At 43.1% G+C, this 20,144-nt stretch overlaps 1 protein-coding gene across 2 annotated transcripts in view; it reads left to right on the forward strand.

The window, feature by feature from the left end:
* ITPK1 (inositol-tetrakisphosphate 1-kinase) overlaps window positions 1-20,144 on the forward strand; it is a 183,598-nt gene that overhangs the window by 98,593 nt on the left and 64,861 nt on the right. For both annotated transcript variants that reach the window (XM_084840337.1, XM_084840345.1), the window contains one exon: window positions 11,008-11,133. In XM_084840337.1, the coding sequence (XP_084696463.1) occupies window positions 11,008-11,133 (126 nt within the window). The remainder of the gene's footprint in view (window positions 1-11,007; window positions 11,134-20,144) is intronic.

The raw sequence follows: 20,144 nt of genomic DNA on the forward strand, positions 1-20,144 counted from the left end.
CAGGCACTCTGTCTATCAGGTCTAATCCCTGAAATCTATTCCTCATCTCCACTGTATATTCATAAGGGATATGATTGAGGTCATACCTGAATGGTTTAGTGGTTTTCCCTACGTTCTTCAATTTCAGCCGAAATTTTGCAAGAAGCAGCTCATGATCTGAGCCACAGTCAGCTCCAGGTCTTGTTTTGACTGACTGTATAGAGCTTCTCCATCTTTGGCTGCAAAGGACATAATCAATCTGATTTCGATATTGACCATCTGGTGATGTCCATGTGTAGAGTCGCCTCTTGTGCTGTTGGAAAAGAGTGTTTGCTATGAATAGCATGTTCTCTTGGCAAAACTCTATTAGCTTTTGTCCTGCTTCATTTTGTACACCAAGGCCATGCTTGCCTGTTATCCCGGTGATTTCTTGACTTCCTACTTTAGCATTCCAATCCCCTATGATGAAGAGGACATCTTTTTTTGGTGTTAGTTCTAGAAGGTGTTGTAGGTCTTCATAGAACCGATCAACCTCAGCTTCTTCGGCATCAGTGGTTGGGGCATAGACTTGAATTACTGTGATGTTGAATGGTTTGCCTTGGATTCGTACTGAGATCATTCTATCGTTTTTGAGATTGTACCCCAGTACTGCTTTTCCCACCCTTTTGTTGACTATGAGTGCTACTCCATTTCTTCTAAGGGATTCTTGCCCACAGTAGTAGATATGATGGTCACCTGAATTAAATTCGCCCATGCCTGTCCATTTTAGTTCACTGATTCCCAAGATGTCGATGTTCTGTCTTACCATCTCATGTTTGACCACCTCCAGCTTACCTTGATTCATTGATCTGACATTCCAGGTTCCTAAACAGTATTGTTCTTTACAGCATCGGATTTTCTTTTCACCACCAGACACATCCACAGCTGAGTGTCCTTTCGGCTTTGGCCCAGCCACTTCACTCTTTCTTCTGGCACTACTTGGAAATACCCTCTGCTCTTCCCCAGTAGTATATTGGACACCTTCCGACCTGAGGGGCTCATCTTCCGGCATCATCTCTTTTAGCCTTGTGATACGTTCCATGGGGTTTTCTTGGCCAGAATACTGGAGTGGGTTGCCATTTCCTTCTCCAGCGGACCACATTTTGTCAGAACTCTCTGCCATGACCTGTCCGTCTTGGGTGGCCCTGCACGGCACAGCTTATGGCTTCACTGAGTTACGCAAGCCCCTTCGCCACAACAAGGCAGTGATCCATGAAGGGGAATTTTAAAGTTATGATGGTCCAATTACACAGGACTCATTCCCGTGTTAATGTATTTTCCATCACAAAGGAGTATACAGGAACTCATGAAAAATATTGAACAGCAAAATCCATGTGGTGATTATATTTCAACAATGTGTTCTCACAAGTTTTTCACACAATCTGTTTTTCTGAGGCCTGATGGAGAGAATGTTCCTGTTCCACTTTCAGAACGCATGCCAACGTTCTTTAAATGTGCTGTTCTTATAAAGATTGGTTGAAGGATTACATGAGTCTTGGTAATATATTCTCTTTCACTCTTTTTAGCTGTGGAGGAAAAATAGATGACAAAGTCTATATCCAGATCATCAGTTCCCTCCCCCCCTTCTCTTTCTGATATGCTTTATTTTATTTTATTTTATTTTATTTTGAGTTGGTGGTGCAGTCTGAGTCATGTTCTGTGATCTCATTGTTTGCCACTTCTTTGGCTTTTCTCGCAGAGAATGATCATTGAAAGAGGTACACCCTTTCCTGAAAATACTCTTGGAAGAAGTATCGCTCTGTCACCCTTTCCCACCTGTTGCCCCATCCCTTCTCCTAACAATGTAAGGAAAGCCTTGCCAGATCAGAGCAAAGGTCCATTTCTAGCCCATCACATATTTTCTAAGAATGACCAGCCATATTGACATCTGTTGGGAAGCGCACAAGCAGGAAGCAAGGGGGAGGAAACGGCAGCACTGGAGCAGAAGATGAGTGAATATAGAACATCAGTGTACCACATGGGAAATGCTGGGGAGTTTGCCCATTTCTTACATGTGGTAGTACAGCAATGCAGACAGCTAACAAACATACGAAGGGGCTGCTGAGAACTAAGAGGTGATCTTAGAGGTATTGATTTCCGCAAGTCGATTTTATTGATTTCAACCTTCATGCCTGACCTGTTTCAGTAGCCATATAACCTCTGCAGGGGTGGAGGGGCCTGTTGAAATGGCCTTTCCTTGGAGGCTATTGGATCTGGAAGTATTCCTGATGCTCTCAGGGATTTTCCATCTGGTGGAGTTGGTGAGAGAAGGAGTGGTGCTGGCCTCTTTAAAAGAGGTGGTGATTAGGCCAGTCCTCAAAAAGCCTAACCTGGACCTAGAGGATATTAACAACTATGGTCCAGTTCAAACATCCCCTTCCTGAACAAGGTGCTTGAGTGGGTGATTGCAGGACAACTCCAGGCCCCCTTGAATAAAACAAGTTATCTAGATCCATTTCAGTCAGGCTTCAGGCCTTGTTTTGGAATGGAAACTGCCTTGGTCTCCCTGTGAGATTACCTTTGCTGGGACAGAGACAGGGGGAATGCAACCCTGTTGATTCTCCTGGACCTCTCAGTAGCTTTCGATGGCATCAACCATGGCATCCTTCTGGACTGGGTTGGGAGTTGGAGGCAGTGTGCTGCAGTGGTTCCAATCCTACTTGGATGGCCAATTCCAAGATGGTGCTGGGGGATTATTGCTCTCTGCCTTGGCAACTATGCCATGGGATTCCACAGAGCTCTATTTTATCCCATATGCTGTTCAACATCTACATGAAACTGCTGGGGGAAGTTATCCAGAAGTGAGGGCTGAGATGTCATCAATATGTGGATGACACCCAGGTCTACCTCTGTTTTTCATCAAATCCAGGTGAGGCAGTGGCTGTTCTAAATCAGTGCCTGGGGACAGTAATGGATTGGATGAGGGCCAGTACATTAGACTCAGTTCAGACAAGATGGAGGTACTGTTAGTGGGTGGTTTGTCTGCCCAGCTAGGTGACATTCAACCTGTTCTGGAGGGAGTCGCTCCCCCCCCCAAGAATCAGGTTCATAGTTTGGGAGTGCTCCTGGACCCAGAACTGTCACTCGAGGCACAGGTGGACTCCAGAGCACAGTCTGGAAGTTCAGCTGATCCAAAACAGGGCAGCATGATTGTTAACAGGGACTGGCCAACACGATCACATTACACCAGTACTTTTCTAGCTGCACTGGCTGCTAGTCCATGCCTGGGCCTGATTCAAAGTGCTGGTATTAACTTTCAAAGCCCTAAATGGCTTGGGGCCAGGTTATCTGAAGGATCTTTTCCTCGCATACGCACCTGCCTAGACCTTGCAAAGGAAATGAGGCATGTGGCTACAGGGAAGAGGGTCTTTTGGAATGAGCTCCATAGATAGGTTCGCCTGGCACCTATGTTGTACTCTTTCAGGCACCAGGTGAAGACTTTTTTTTTATTTTCCCAGCATTTTAGCATTATAGACTTTTAACTTTGCTGTTTGAAATCTGTTGCTGTATTTTCAATCTACGTTGCTGCTAGGTTTTATTCTTGTTGTATTTTTATATTGTAGTTTTAAGCTTTTATATTTTATACTGTTTTTATTCTGTACCTTGTCATTTTAATTTTTGTGACCCGCCTAGAGGGCTTTGGCTATTGGGTGGTGTAGAAATGTAATAAATAAAGTCCTGGTTGGTCTGTGAAATGGGGAGATAACCCAGACAGTTGACATCATTGCTCCTAAGCACCCTCTCTCAAGCTTTCTTGGTTTTCTCAGGAGAGTAGGGCAATGAAATATCTTGGTAGACAGCTAGAGAAGTGGAAGAACACTCAGTGCAAATCCCACTGAATGAGGCATGGCAAATGGCTACCAGAGAAATGGCTTTTCCAGTGGTGGCATCCTAATTGTAGAATACTGTTCCCGGAGAAGCTGGCCCAGAGCCCACATTATGGTCCTTTTGGTACATTTTTACTTTCCCAGGCATTTTAAGGTCATTTGGGGATTATTTTGATATCCTCGGGTTTTTTTAGTGCCGCTGTGTTAATGTTTTGCTGTTGCTGGTTATTTTATTTATGTGCTGTGGTTAATTTTCTCCTGTTTTATTTTTACGACTATCTTGATTGTTTTTATGGCTTCTTGCTAAAAACAACTATCCTCACGCACACCCAAAGTTCAATATTAAAAATATCTTATGATAACTGTAAATACTTCAGCATTCAAAAAATCCATAAACAGCACTTGGAATACAAATCTGAATAGGGGAGTCAAGCAGTTCCTTTGAAAGATTTCTCTAGTCCTGAAACTCCACAGCTCAAGGGAATAATTTCTCCTCTTAATGTTTCTTCCCATAGATTACTAATCTAGATGACTAGTTTACCAAGTGGTAAATGAGGGAAATCCTTACCATTTGATGGTCCCCAGCTTTTACCACAATTACAATGTATGGCAGGAAAAAAATGCATCATGTTTTTATTAATACAGATGAAGCAATCACAGGGTATATCACATAGTACATTGGCTGTCTATATTCACTCTACTCTGGTACTCCTTGGTTTCATTCTGCTGTTCCTCTCTCACCTCCCTGCTGTGAAGTAGAACTGTAGCCTTGCTTGCTACACCTGGTAGGAAAGAGAGTGTAAGAGTGCTCTTGACTTCCAAGTTCCTTCTTAACAGCAGCTTAAGGCTGCAATCTTACTAGTCGTAAGCCCCACTGAACACAGTAGGACTTACTTCTAAGTAATACATAGTATTGCACTATGAGTGTGCATAGGATTGCACCATGAAGCTCCTTGGTACTCAACAAACACAGAACTACTTTTTCCATCCCTTCCTTCTTTTGCTCTTCATTTGCAAGTGTTACCTTAGGCTGGGGTGAGCTCCCTCAGTATGCATGGGGGGGAGGGGCTTATATCATCTTCCTCCTAAATGTTTTACAAGTAGTTTTGCATGCAAAAGAAATGAAAAGTTAATTGTTCCATTTAATGACCAGCCTGTCTTCCCAAGAATTTGGGAAGAGTGGAAAGCTGAGTTCAATCTAAAATAAACACACTGGGTTGTTGCATTTTCCATTTTAAATACTGGAAGTAACCTGCCTGAAAACTATTTAGCTTACCTGATGTTAAGTGTATTTGAAGACAACAGGGAATTCCCCCTCATGCATGCTAAATGTCATAGCCATTTTGGGGTAGCTGGCAATGCGTCACCATGGCTTTATGTTTTAATCATTTGCTGAGTCATACATATCCTATAGATTTCAGATCTCTATGCTATTGGGACACATACAGGCAGCTTCTACTTATTCTCATCTCAAACTCTTCCCCACTTGTCATGTCCCCAAGGACTTTAGAGCGATGATTTGGCATCAGCATGTAGGTGCAATAAAAGAGATTAAAGGGCAACTAGAGGAGGGTTTCCCACAAACGATGGCTGTATTAGCACAAAAGCCTAAGCCAGGATTCCTCAGAATCCTGGTTTATGGTTCACAAGCAAATGTGCTGGTGCATGCCACCCAGCTGCTCCCACTTGGCTCCTCCTGGAAGTAGAAGTGGCTAAGTTAACTAGGAACAGGACAGGGTGGGAAAGCTTAGTGTTACGTCCAAACCCGGATCCTGGCTTGCCATTCCTCTAAGTGGTGTTAAATGACTTGGGGTAAGCACAGTGCTGAAGGTAAATAATATCCCAAAAATCTGATAATATTATTTTATCTATGCAGACTAAAAATATACATTCAAAGATAATAGAGGAGAATACAATTCAGTTTTTTAATAATATCCTGCAATCCCAAGAATAACCAGCACCAGAAAGGACCAAACTGAGAGCCAGTGTGGTGTAGTGGCTAGAGTGTTGGACTGGGAGCCAGGAGATCTGGGTTCTAGTCCCCACTCAGCCATGGAAGCTCACTGGGTGACTTTGGGCCAGTCACAGACTCTCAGCCCAACCTACCTCACAGGGTTGTTGTTGTGAGGATAAAATGGAGAGGAGGGGGACCATGTAAGCCGCCTTGGGTTCCTTGGAAGAGGAAAAATGGCGGGATATAAATGCAATCAATCAAGCAAGCAATAAACAAACAAACGCGTTTCGACCTACGGTTTTCTTCAGTGGTCTAGTATGTAAAAATGGTCTAGTATTTAAAAAGGCAATGAAAAAAATATATAAAGGCTTATATAGACACATATGTGTTTCAATTCTAGTTTCTCACATCTATAGACAATATAAGACACTGCAGTGTTGCCACCTGCAACTATAAAAAACACTTATTTTTGTAAATATTTTTTAACTGCTTCCAGAATATAGAATAAAACATTCAAATACGTTATGTGTAAAACACTCATCAATTCAGGCACTAATTCATGGACCTGGCCAAACATAAATAATGTATACACATGCCGGAGCATACGTATATCTGAATAGAAAGAAACTGGAACGCTCAGCTTTTCTGCCCTGACAAGTCCCTGGCTGGTTTAATTCAGCCGTTGTCAACATGGTGGCCTCCAGATGTTTGAAGGTACAACTCCCAGCATTCTTGACCGTTGGCTATGCTGGCTGTGGCTTGAAATCCAAAACATCTGAAAGGCACCAGCTGGGGAAGGCTGGTTTGGCCACTCCTGATTGCAGAAGGAGCCAAGCTGGAGCGATCAGGCAGCATGCACCAGCATGCTTGTGAACGGTAAAGCAGGATTCTGAGGAATTCTGGCTTAGGGCATCTCTACATCAGCCTAAAATCCTGAATTTAAAACAGGGCTTTCTGCTTCTATTTTAAATGCAGGATCAGAACTGACTCCCGTTACACATGCTCCCCTTTCCCCCTTCTTGCCGCTTTAACTCTTTTCACAGAGGAAACTGAAGCGGAACACAACGGGGTAATTTGATAGCTCATTATCTGCAATCTATTTAAAAACTGAACAAAGGGCATTTAGTGCAGGAGATGCCTTGGAGGTTCACGGCGTCATGTAAAGAGCCCGCAAACTTCCATGAAGGAGCAATCTCAATCGTGGGATAAAAGCTTCGTGTGAAGGAGCCCTTAGTGTTTTGTGCAAATGCAACCCATGTGCCCGTTCTGTGAGCAAGCTTCCTGGATTTTCTTTCTTTCTTAAAAGCAATTCTGAATGTTTGGCCAGAATAAATATCAGGGCTGTCAGCATAAATCAATCAGATATGATTAGAGCAGATCTGCTCTAATCATATCGAATGTGAGATTCTAGGGTGTGCTTTAAAGTGCCAAAGGGGTATGTGGACAAGAGGTGCTGAATCTTCCCGTTCACCTTTTTCCTTACCTGGGTACTCCCCCACCCCCCCCAAGCGGGTCTCTTCTATGGGTTGGAGCCCAGATGGAAGAAAAAGATACAGTGGAGACAGAGTGTAGAACTAAGAGGAGCAGGCACACGCATGTGCACACACACACACACACACACACACACTCACATACCCATTTATTGCTTTAAACTGCATACTATCCCTGCTTTAGTCCTTATTGGCGCTGACCTGCCTCTGAACACAGTCTGCTTTCGTATGTAGTTTGGGCTTAAGTAATTCATACTGCAACAGAGCTGACTCTGTGGGAGGCCTAGCCTATGGTGGAAAATGGAACTGAGAATTCTGAGTCTGTCAAGTATTTGCATTATGCTCATCACCATGGCATTCTGGCAAAGTGCTTACATGACACGTTCCCTAATTCACCACTTTGTTTTACAATACGGGGAAAGTCACCCGCATTGTTAAGGCATTCTGTATATTTTGTTATCATTTTTGTTCGTTTGTTTAAAGAAAACTTTATACACTATCCTCCTTCTGCAGTCACAATCCTCACTGTAGCTTCATCACAACCCCTATTCATTTCAATAGTGTATGTGTATATATCAAGAATAATAAAAGAGGATCTGTGTCTGTCCTTCCATCTGTCTGTCCGTGCCATAACATCAAGACCATGAAATGTAGACACCTGAAACTTAACAAGCACACTAAGGGGACCCTTGGGGTTTGCACTTCAGGGTTATTTTGTTTCTAACATACATCAGTTAATTTAATTTTAATATGTCTGTGTGGTTGAAGCCTACAGGAACATCTTCAGCCACAAGGGGCAGTTAAGTCTCTAACCAGCACATTGCGTTGCAGTCCATACAGTTTGAAGCCAGGGGAGATTAGTAGACTGAGGAACAGAGTTATATGTCTGTCCTCTCCCCCTCTGTGGGACAGCCCACCCTCAGGGGAATGGTGTGGACAAACCCCTCCTTTCAGGGCTGTAGGGGTTTGGCAGCGTCTGTGCCTAGGGATGCCAGTGGACATTGTTTCACTCAGACAGGGTGGGCACAATGTGTCCCAACTCTAACAGCTGTGTACGTTTGCTTGAACATTTTGCTGTATCAAACGAAGCGGTATTCCAACCCATGTGAAGCTGGGTTTGTTCACTAGTAAATATAAATAATAATAAGTTGTTTAAGGGCAAAGGTATAACTGATTGCCACCACCCCAGCATCGTTTTAACTGAAGTTCCTAACAGTGAGAAGTGGGAAGATGTTCCCTCTTGTGTCATGTGCACAGCTTAGGTTTTTGGCTTCCGTCGACTGCACTTGCCTTGTGACATAATATGGTGTAGATCATGGGTATTCATCTGCAGGGGAGGGCACACAGGGAAGGGATTTGATCCTCTGGATTCCTGCTTGGCCCCTCCCAATTCCTATTTAATGTGTAAATTCCATTCCATTCCTTTGTTACTTAGTCCAAACATGAGTACAGCATAGCATTTAAGATTTTATTTTGATACCTAATATATGGAAATAAACCCAAGATGGAGAATAGGGTAAAATAAGCACCTTGAGAAAGTTTATTTTACAAAACCTTTAGCTTCAGCAGGAGGCTGAACTGCACCATGAGCCCTCTGACTATTCTGTGATGAAAACTGAAATGTATTTGCTGCCTTATCAGTCAATCTGTTGCTTCATATAACTCAAGTAAATCTGTGTACAGACTTAGTCTGAATCTAACATAGCAGTTGTACCGTTATCATAACTATTCATGCCCATTGGTGTCATGTGTACCAATAGTTATGATAACGGTATAGAATCACAGAATCATAGAATAGTAGGGTTGGAAGGGGCCTTTCAGACCGTTGAGTCCAACCCCCTGCTCAATGTAGGAATCCAAGTCAAAGCATCCCTGACAGATGGCTGTCCAGCTTCATCCTGAATGCCCCCAGTGTGGGAGAGCTGGTTCCATTGTTGTATTGCTCTAACAGGAAGTTTTTCCTGATGTTCAGCTGGAATCTGGCTTCCTGTAACTTGAGCCCATTATTCTGTGTCCTGTACTCTGGGATGATCGAGAAGAAATCTTGGCCTTCCTCTCTGTGACAGCCTTTCAAGTACTTGAAGAGCGCTATCATATCTCCCCTCAGTCTTCTCTTCTCAAGGCTAAACATGCCCAGTTCATTCAGTCTCTCTTCATAAGGCTTTGTTTCCAGTCCCCTGATCATCTTTGTTGCCCTCCTCTGAACCCTCTCCAGTTTGTCTGCATCCTTCTTAAAGTGTGGTGCCCAGAACTGGACACAGTACTCCAGATGAGGCCTAGCCAGTGCTGAGTAGAGGGGAACTAGTACTTCCCGGGATTTGGAAGCTATCCTTCTATTAATGGAGCCCAAAATAGCATTTGCCTTTTTTGCAGCCACATCACTTTGTTGGTTCATATTCAGCTTGTGATCTACAACAATTCCAAGATCCTTCTCGCTTGTAGTATTTTTGAGCCAAGTATGATAACGGTATAACTGCTATGTGTAGATTCAGCCATACTTGATTTAGCAAACGTTTCTGTACCATATAGGGAGGGGATATAGATAAGTGGTAGAACCCATGCTCTGCATGTGTAAAGTTCAACCCCAGCAACTCCAGTAAAAAGGACTACAGATATCTGCACTGCTGGGGGAAACTCTCTGCCTGCAACTTTGGAAAGCTACTGTCTGAGTAGACCAGTAGTTCCTAACCTTGGGTCCCCAGATGTTGAACTACCACTCCAGCTGTGGAATTGTGGGAGGGACTGTGGCTCAGTGGTTGAGCACATGGCTTGCATGTGGAAGGTCCCAGGTTCAATCCCCAGCATCTCCAGATAGGGCTGGAAAAATGTAGAAACCCCCCAGCCAATGTCGACAATACTGGGCTAGACAGACCAATAGTCTGACTCATAGAATCATAGAACAGTAGGGTTGGAAGGGGCCTACAAGGCCATCGAGTCCAACCCCCTGCTCAGTGCGGGAATCCAAGTATTTACTTATATTCAGTATATATTGAGTATATACTTACACTCGGTATAAGGCAGCTTCCTATGTTCCACTCCCATCATCCCCAGCCAGCATAGTTGGGGTGAAAGGGGTTGTAGTCAAACAACATTTTGGGACTCAAGCTTGGGAATGACTGGAGTAAACCATACTGGGCTAGATAGATGAGAGCCAGCGTGGTGTAGTGGTTAGAGTGTTGGACTGGGAGCCGGGAGATCCGGGTTCTAGTCCCCACTCGGCCATGGAAGCTCACGGGGTGACTTTGGGCCAGTCATGGACTCTCAGCCCAGCCTACCTCACAGGGTTGCTGTTGTGAGGATAAAATGGAGAGGAGGAGGAGGAGAATGTAAGCTGCCTTGGGTTCCTTCCATGAGGAAAAAAGGCGGGATATAAATGCAATAAATAAATAAATAAATAGACCCAGTAACTTGAATCAGTATAAAACAGCTTCATATGTTGCCTTCAGTGGTTCTGGGAAATGGCAGCTCATGGCTTGTATTTGGACCCCCTCTTCGAAAGCCCTACCAGTTGGAAAAGATACCACTGGGCAAGGTGAACAAATGGCCTCGCTCAAAAGGTCAGGTTCATATATGTTCAGCTATGCCCCATGAATAACCAATCCTTGAAAAATATTCTCCATATCTGGAGCTGAATATTCTTAGTGACGGTCACCAGAAAACATGGATTTGATCTTTCACGGAATAAGCCTATTTTCTATCTTTCATTATTTTTTTCCAGCTTGACCTTACCAAACCAATAGAAGATCAGGGCCCGTTAGATGTCATCATACATAAACTGACAGACGTCATCATTGAAGCTGACCAAAATGACAGCCAGTCACTGGAGTTGGTTCACAGGTTCCAGGTTAGTCAAGTTTGTGTTACCTTCTTGTGATTAATGGCAGAGGCAGAAGGCAAGAGGTTGGAGATTTGTGTTCACTTTATGCCATACCCTTCGTTTAAAAAAATTATTTCCGCTTTCAGCTTGCCTTCGCTATTCAGTCATATGGCCTCCTGCAAATGATGCTGTTAGCCTGTGTTAGAGAACAGAATTAAAATGTATGCTGCAAAACAGCTGAACATGCAACCTGTTCTTGCTTTTCCATTTATGCTGGCCTTCCCCAACTGATTTTATCAGCAGGACCAGGACCTCTAAGGCAGATCTTGGCATATGGGCTCAGCCGGAGGGAAGTTCCATAACTGTGGGACCATCACTGTGAGACCATCACCAAGAATGCCCTGCCTCTTGTGTTCACCAGTGTAACAGATTTTACCGGCCGGCACATGAGCAGGACCTCTGCAGCAGATCTTAGCATATGGGCAATGTCATACTGGTAAAGGTGGTCCTTAAAGTAACCTAATCCCAAATAGTTTAAGGCTTTAAAAGTTTACACAAACTTGAATTTGGCCCAGAAATGTACTGGTAACCAATGCAGCTGGTGCAAAAATAGTGTTACGTGTTCAGACTTTCTGGTCCCCATTAGCATCTGGGCAGCTGCATCCAACTGAACTATCTTCAAAAGCCAGCCCCACATTATAACACATTATAGCAGTCCAGCTTGGAGGTGGCTAGTGCATGGGTGACCAAAGCCAGGTCTGCTCAGCCCCTTCAAAAGAAGTCTTTAAGAAGGCCTTGAAAATGTCTCTCTTCTTCCTATCCTTAAGTGTGTAAATTACTTGTACGATTCATAGCTGGTTCCCCCCCCCCATAGTAATTGTACACCGGTCTGATATACCGAATGTATTGTAAACCTCAAAGAATATTGAGGCACCTTAAAGACTCATTTATTCTGGCATAAGCTTTTGTGGACAGTAGTACACTTTTTGTATCATTCTTCTTCTGTATGTCACTTTTTAAGGTCTTGGCCCTAAAAAGTGGCTTATAAATACATTGAATTAAAAAAATATATACAGTATGTATTGGCTAGTTTCGTCCTTAAGCCCAGCAGTAATATTTATAAAATGCTGCAGTGTCTACAGCAAAACAAAAGTAGAGTTAGCTTAGTCAGCTAAGGACAAGTATTTGTTACCTTTAAAAGTACAACATGTGTGACTTGTCCCCTTGGCTATTTCTTGTATTTATTTTTTGACGTCTAGGTAGTAAAAAAAAGGGGGGGGCACTTGACCTGGATACTGAGAATTGCTGCTTTTGCAAGTCCTGAACACAGCATTCTATATCTTTATTTTTTCAGGACTGTACCTTTGGGACAAATGTCAAGGTGAAAAAGTTCCAGTTAATATCCATAACTGGGCAACCTTTACATTTGAAGCAGAAGTTTTGAACTAATGCTCTTGTACCTTTAAAATGCTTGCTCTTGGCTGTGTGAGTTCAGCATATTAAATAGCTCAGTTGGAAACAAGCTCTCAGTTGTTGGGTGTTGAGAGGAGGGTGCTATTTATAAAGCAGGGCCTTTGCACAATGGTTGCAGCCAATTGCCAAATTTCAAATAAACAAAGCAAGGGAATTATTGTTTGCAGAGATTATTCTGCTCTGTACTTTCAAAGCAGATTTCTCAATAAATACACTTTAATCTATATATGGTTTAAGAACCCTCTGACGTAACTACTTAAGCCAAGTACAAAAGAGTATTTCCATTCTCCATAGCCCAAGATAGAGGCACTTGCAGAGGTAATATGGAACTGTACCTGGCCTATCCCTGGATCCTTCTGTCTCTTGTTCACTTGGGATAGTCCCCACTCCCTCCAAGTTAGTTACTAGCTGGATTACCTCCCAGAATTCAACACTGGGGCACACCTTTACACACTTGACTTCTGCCTAGTCTGCTGTACAGGCAGACTAGGCAGAACAATTATTGGAACAATTGGTGCAGAAGAAGTTGAGCATGCAGCATTAATACCCTATTCCCATTTTGCTTTATGATGGAAATCCTGTGCCAGGGGCTGTACACTTTCTGTGGTAATGAGCAGCAGCAATAGATGCTCAGCAATGCTTGGGGATGTATAAACTGTGTAATCTGGCCTTGGAATTATCTGACATCTTTTGGTGTCCCCTGGGCTCATTACTAGATAATATGTTAAACTGTGTTCTAATGAATAGTTTAATTAGAACATCAACAGGGTCTTGAGGGGTTTCTACCCTGTGAAGTATAATTGTAGCAACTGTACATTTTAAACCGTATAAGAACTTGTATGTAAACTCTAGTATGACCAAGGGATAAAGCTCACGATGCAGCTGTGCATATAGGAGCAGGCTGGATGTGGATTGTCTATGGGCACCAGGGGAGGGAACAGATTTAACTCCTACACCAGCAGAATTCCTGAATGGATCTTTTCTCCCATTGAACTGAATGACTGCCATCCACTCCTGTGATGAAACAAGCCCTGCGCAGTGGGCATTGAGGTTCTTGTGCCCCCACTTTCTAGGCTTCAGATCTTACTGCTTACTCTATGCTTAGCGTGTTTTATGTTTTTAAATACTTCTGTTGTACGTGTGTGCGCGCACACACACACACCCACACACACCCACACACACTTCCCCCATCATAATAGCAGATTTTATTATAATCATCTACTCGGCACCAGGTTCCCAGGTCCATTTGATAAAAACAAATAGTGTGGTGAAAGCCAACGTGTATGCGTCTAGCAATATCTACATAATTCTAATTCCAACAAACAAGTTTATAAAGACTTGGCAACTAATGGAAGGAAGGAGAAGACATGGATAGCAGAGGCTGAGGATAGTTGATCGGGGGGGGGGGGAGTATTCTATAGTACTGATTGTGAGTCATCAACTGACATCATAAGAATGTTTTCAGCTTTCCTCCCAGTTTCTACGATGTGTTCTGCCTGTTCTCTATGAGGTGTTTGAGACTTGCTCCCTTTTGAAAATGAAGTAGAAAATAACAAACAATATTGTTCGCCCCATTGCTAGTTTAATCAATTTTAAAGGGCTTTTAATTTTTAAGAAATGCACTCAATGGATGATATCCAAGGTTCCCCAAGCAGATTTCCTCTCCCTCTCCTCCCACTTGTACCTTCGCATGTACCCCAAATCTGCTTCGGCGGGGGGTCCCCTAACTCTCTGGAACAGATTGGGAGGGGCATGGGCAGGAACTGAAGCGGGAGGGGGAGTCCGTTCCGCTGATGGACGGGCACCATTGGCTTTCACCCAATAGCAGTACCCAAGTGATAATAATGTTTATTTATACAGCAGTTTACAGTGTCTAGGTGCTATACAGTGGTTATAGTAAAAAGCACAAGCCCCTTCAAAAGGGGGAAGGAGAGGCAGAGATTAGAGATCAATGGCTTGTGAGAAAAGTTATGTTTTCAAATGCTGTTAAAACACTTGCACAGGGAGAGTTGAGAGGAGTGAGTTCCAGAGAAAAAGGGCAGTACAAGCAAAGGCATATAGGCATAAAATACAGGAAATAACCAAGAACAAAGTATCAATAGAGTGAAGAGAACAAGATGGCAAAGACAGAAGAGGAAAGTGAAGAGGTTTAAAAACAGAACAAGTTAACTTGAAGTGGACCCAACAAAGCAAATGGAATCCAATGATGGAGTCTAACAAAGGAGAACTGTGGAGAAAATGAGGTAACAGGAAAAACTAAAAACAAGTCCAGAGTTAAGAATGGGGGTGAAGATGAGAGATATGCAATTCAGAAAGCTGAATTATAATAGCAAAAGCATGAGAGAATAAGAGAAGAAACCACCGTCTTAAGTAGAGGAAGACTCCCCTCCACCACCCAAAAGAATTATTGTTGGTGATATTTCCTTTTGTAACTGGCAAGTTTTTGCAGTGGCTTGAATGAAAAAAGAGAGGAGTTGGAGATCCCAGGGAGGGAGGGAAAAGGAAGACTAGAAGCATTATTCAGAGCTAGGAAATGGGAAAGGAGGTATGAAGATGAAGATTGGAAGAAGAAACATAGGTTGGTGGCATAATTATGAGTGATTAACAGAACAAAGTATTGTTATGAATGTTTATGAATGTTAAAAGAATGAATAGTGGGATAAATAGGAAGGAGATACAAAGGAGAAGACTCAAGATGGATCCTTGAGGAACTCCAGTGGAAAGGGGAGAAAGACTTACCATTAACAGAGATGGAAAAGGAACACTGAGAAAGATAAGAATGAAAGCAGGAAAGCACATAACCACCAAAATCCAGAGAGTATAGGAGAAAGAGATGAATAGAAAAAGAGTGGGAAGGTCAATTACATACATAAAACTAATAATAAAATATATATTTTGTACAATAGCCTGGTTTTATTGTATATGGGCTTGTTTTTTTACAGACTCTGCTATTGAATCTCTGTTCAAATGGATGTTTTTCTACCTGAAACATGTGGGCTGCAGGTGCTGTTTCTTAGCAATTGGTGAAGTCCTTTCTCTTATATCTTTAGCTTGCTGGCCACATTCCAGCAGAGTTTCAAAAATGCTGGCAAAGCAGTTTGTGAATTTACTCAGATGCTTTTATTCAGAAAAAGGCACTGCAGACATTATAGCCACAGTCTTCTCAAAATTGCTTTTCTCTGCATAATCATTTGCTTTTGTTGTTTTTAAATCAGTTTCTGAGGATGCTGTATTCCATTTCAGAATGATTGCACACTTGTGTGGCAGCCAGGCTGTTCACAGTATATATGCAACTCTGATGATACTCTTGGGTGTTCTCTAGAATATACTGTGCATGTACCAGCAAATGCTTTTAGTTCCATGGCTTTGGGCATTATTGATTTTTGTCATTCCTTAAAATGCACATTGCCTAGAGCTTCAGCTGCATCAGTTCACTTGCTAATCATGTGGTACTACTGTGCTTCATGCCACTTTCACTTAGAGACTCAGACATAATTGCCTTGCATGTAATGTTTTTGTGTGATTAATAGCTGTCTTGGGTGGATATGGTCCAGAAAAGCAGCTTATAAATATTTAAGATGGTGGTGGTGGTGATGATGATGACAATGTTTTACTTGTAGCCGTAACATGGCTTTTTCATGTATCAGTCAACCTTGTCTGTGTATGAAAGAAAAACTATGTTTGTGTTGAGCTTAATAAATTACTGTCCTTTCTTAGGATCTGTGAGCAGTGTGTTTTGTCGTTAACAAAAAAAAGCCCTAAAAAACGTGGGACCAGGTTACATTAGCGATCACCTCACCCCTTATGTCCCAGCCTGGTCTTTGCAGTCATCAAAAAGCGGCCAGGTGTTGCAGCACCTGTCCTCTGGAATGCATTCCCTATTAACATCAGGCAGGCATCTATAGTTTTGACTTTCAGCAGCACCTGCTTAAGATGTATCTCTTTAAGCAAGCCCTCCCTGAGGTGTGGCCCAGCCAGTTAAAACTATAGGGCAGAATCCAACACTGTGCTTATGCCCTGCCAATTCTCTCAGTAATACAAAGAGTCTGTTTACGCATTTTATTATCTGTCCCGTCTCGATGGCTAACAAATATTATCATGCGTACCACAGTATCCTCTGGCTATTAAAAACCCAGTTCAAATTATTCTTGCACTGTTCCTAGAAAATGCCCAGTCTGTTCTTTTCATTGTTGTGTGTTGTTGTGTTGTCCAAACCCAGACCATTTCCCACAGGGTGGCTTATTTTTCAGGAACAAACCACACCGAGAACCCATGACTTCTTGTAGGGTTGTTCTTAACCACGATGGGTTGTCAAGTTGTCCAAACCCAGGAGACCCAATTTTATCATGGAGCTGCTGCAATTGGCTACAGAGTTGTTTGGCAAGAGCAGCAGAAAAGCCTGTTCTGCTCGCTTCTTGCAATCTCAACAGTGACTGCCCTTCCACCAATGCTGAAACGGCACTTTGGAAGACCATCACTTGTTCCCTGGCTTTTGGGGGCGGTCGTAATTTTTTTATTATTATTTTTGTCTGTCTTTCGCAAGTGTGCACTTACAGCTATCCCATATGTAGGGTCTTACCTGGTCAATTGCCTGTATGTTTCAGCTGTCAAAGGGAGCAGGGAAGTAGAGTAGGTAAGATACAAAGAAACTGCCAAAACAAGGTTGCAGAATAGCTAACTTGCATTTATTTATTTATTTCATTTCTATACTGCCCAATAGCCGGAACTCTCTGGACGGTTCACAATTGCATACAATTACGAAGGATTGCGGAAGAAATAATACTGAGGGAAAGGAGGAACCCAGTAGTGCAATTACTAGGGGAGCCAAAGGAGTAAGTGCACCAAAAGTGTGCGGGGAGCAGCGGGGAGACAGTATCTCTCCCTTGGCAATGTGATCCTCTTGCCTTTAAATGTTGAAGTGACATTTCGCAGTGTCCTCCCATCTATCCAACACTTCCCCAACTGTCCAGAAGGGGGAGATATTAATTCCCCCCCCCCACTCACACACACACACACACACTCACACACACACACACCTTTCGCAGCTCATTTTTGGAGCACTTACTGCTGTGGTTACTGCAGTTCCCTGACAAATCAGTGGAAATGGTAGCTGCACCTTGCCACCACTGCCCGCCTGAGAGCTGCCATCCCTGCTCACCTACCAGCTCCCCCTGGGCAGTTTTGCTAGGTCCGCTCCTCTTGGCAAGACAGAGAAGAGAGGACGGACAAGACAAGGGAGCAGAGGAGGCTTCTCTTTATAATTGCCATGTGCTTGTCTGCTTTGGTGAGGAGCAGGAGACGTTGCAGCTGCAGCTGCATATGACAGCAGCGACATGGCATAGAGCAGGGGTGCCGAACCTCTTTCAGCTTGAGGGCCAAATTCCATTTTGGAGAAGCTCTCGGGGGCTACATTCCAGTGGTGGATGGTGCTGAAGGCACAAGGGGTGGGGTCAAGATACCAAAAATACAAGCATATTTTAGCTTAAAACCCTTGCTGCCAGTAGCTAAGTCTTGGAAAAGGCATTTCAACCTTTTAGAATGGGGGGAAAGCTGTGGAAAAGCCAGGGAGCCACCAAATGGAGTGGTTGTGGAATGTCGTCCCCTTGGAGGCCCGATTGGCGCAGACATTGGTTTCATTTCGGTGCCAAGTTAAAACATGGCTTTTTACCAAAGCCTTTCAGGGCTAAATGCACTCCCTAAAGTAGCACACCGTTATAACGGTTTTATTGTTTTAGATTTTAAATTGGTATTAGCTTGCTTAATGGTTTAACATGTTTTTAGCTGTTTTACAGTTTTATACTGTCTAAGTTGATTTTATCTGTATGCCGCCCTAAGATCCTAATGATATAGAGCGGGACATAAATGTTATAAATGAATGAATGATCATTCAAATGGCGGGGGGAGGGGATCCCAGAGGGCTGGATTGGGACGCTGGGCCTGAGATTCTGGCATAGAGGGATCAGGGCCTTTCTTCTGGTGGTGGCAGCAGCTGGTTGGGGCAGTGCCAGCAGGGGTCTTGGCAGCTGCCTAACAAAACTAACCCATAAGACCTGTCCTGATGATGCTTCTCATGAAGCAGCACATTTCCTATTATATTCAGAGAGATAATTTTTTTTCGTAAAGTTTAGTAGTCAAAAGTGGGTGTTCTTATTACCACGTTAACAACATCATCATAGAATCATAGAACAGTAGGGTTGGAAGGGGCCTATAAGACCATCGAGTTCAACCCCCTGCTCAATGCATTCCTCCTCTAATGAGGAGGCACCATGGAGATGGAAGAAAATGCTCTGGGGGGATTTCCGGATTTTCCTTTAATGTAGAAACGTCTACAGTCTGCTAGAAAAGCAGCAGCCCTTACCTTAAGGTTAGTGTCAGGAGCTGGTCTTGTCCCAGACTCCACTGAGCATTTCTGTTTGGAGGGAAGAGAGAAAAGAGAGGCAATATGCTAAATGGCTGACCACAAACATGCCACAAACTTGTCTAGCGTTGAAGAGATGCAGAAAAGGGGTGTTCGCTTTTTTTTAATTAGAACACCTTCTGCCATTTTTATGGAATTGTTTGGGGAGATTTCTAATGGTTCAGAAGTCTTGATGCCTTTTTGTTAAACCAGATAGTCAACTTTTATAGAATACTTCTGTATGGGTGTTTCCAGAGGAGGGCTCCTAGTCCTAATACTGCCCATTAAAAGGCATTGCGCAGCTAATTCCATCTCTCCTTTCTTAATGGATTTTTAAAAAAAATTGTGGTTCAAAAAAATGGAAGAAACAGTGGGAAAACATGGGAGGGTTACAAATGGAACGTGACGTGTCTGGACACCCTGTAAACTTCAGTGAATGGGGCAGGGCAATTGCATGAAGCACTATGAACGACTGAAGAACAACAACAACTATGTCTCCAGAATCCGGTATTTAGCAGTATACTGAACATGGAGGTTTCATGTACCTGTCTGGGCTGATTGGTGTAGTTCTCCTACAGAAATTTATTCCTTTCAAAAGCCATCTAAGCTAAGAGCCCTTGTGGGCTTTGTAGTTGTAAAGTTACGTTTGCATGTTTCGCCAACGAGAATTAAAATGATTTGGCATCGTCGTCAGTTTCTCTTGCTCCCCTTTCTCTCCCATCACTGTTACATGTTTGTATAACTTTTTTGCTGTGGACGCTTATAACTTTGTAAGCGGGCTTACTGTGTGCAGCAAACATACTGGGTGTCCTGTATGTTTTAGGATTATATTTTCATTTTTCCCTTTTTAATTAAAAAGACTTTGCAAGTGAGATTGTGCATACGTGCATAGAAAAGGCATGTTGGCTACTGCTTGGAGAAGAGTACACAAACTGCTTGTTACCCGCAGGGTAGTCTGGGGGTTTGTGCATAACATAGCGTGGTGCACATTGTGTTCTTATCGCGAGGCTTAAAAGGTGACGAATTGCTCTTGTGCTACTCAGTGCTGTGAACCGTTTTCACGTGGGACATGTGAACTCTCCCTCTGTTGACGGAGGGCAAGGACAAATCGCCTACCTATTGTTAGCCTGATAAATACTGAACTTAGACTTTGATCATGCACGGGCTC

This window comes from Heloderma suspectum, chromosome 1, assembly GCF_057233095.1.
Source record: "Heloderma suspectum isolate Gila_16-S chromosome 1, 16-S_ref, whole genome shotgun sequence".
Taxonomy (NCBI): domain Eukaryota; kingdom Metazoa; phylum Chordata; class Lepidosauria; order Squamata; family Helodermatidae; genus Heloderma; species Heloderma suspectum.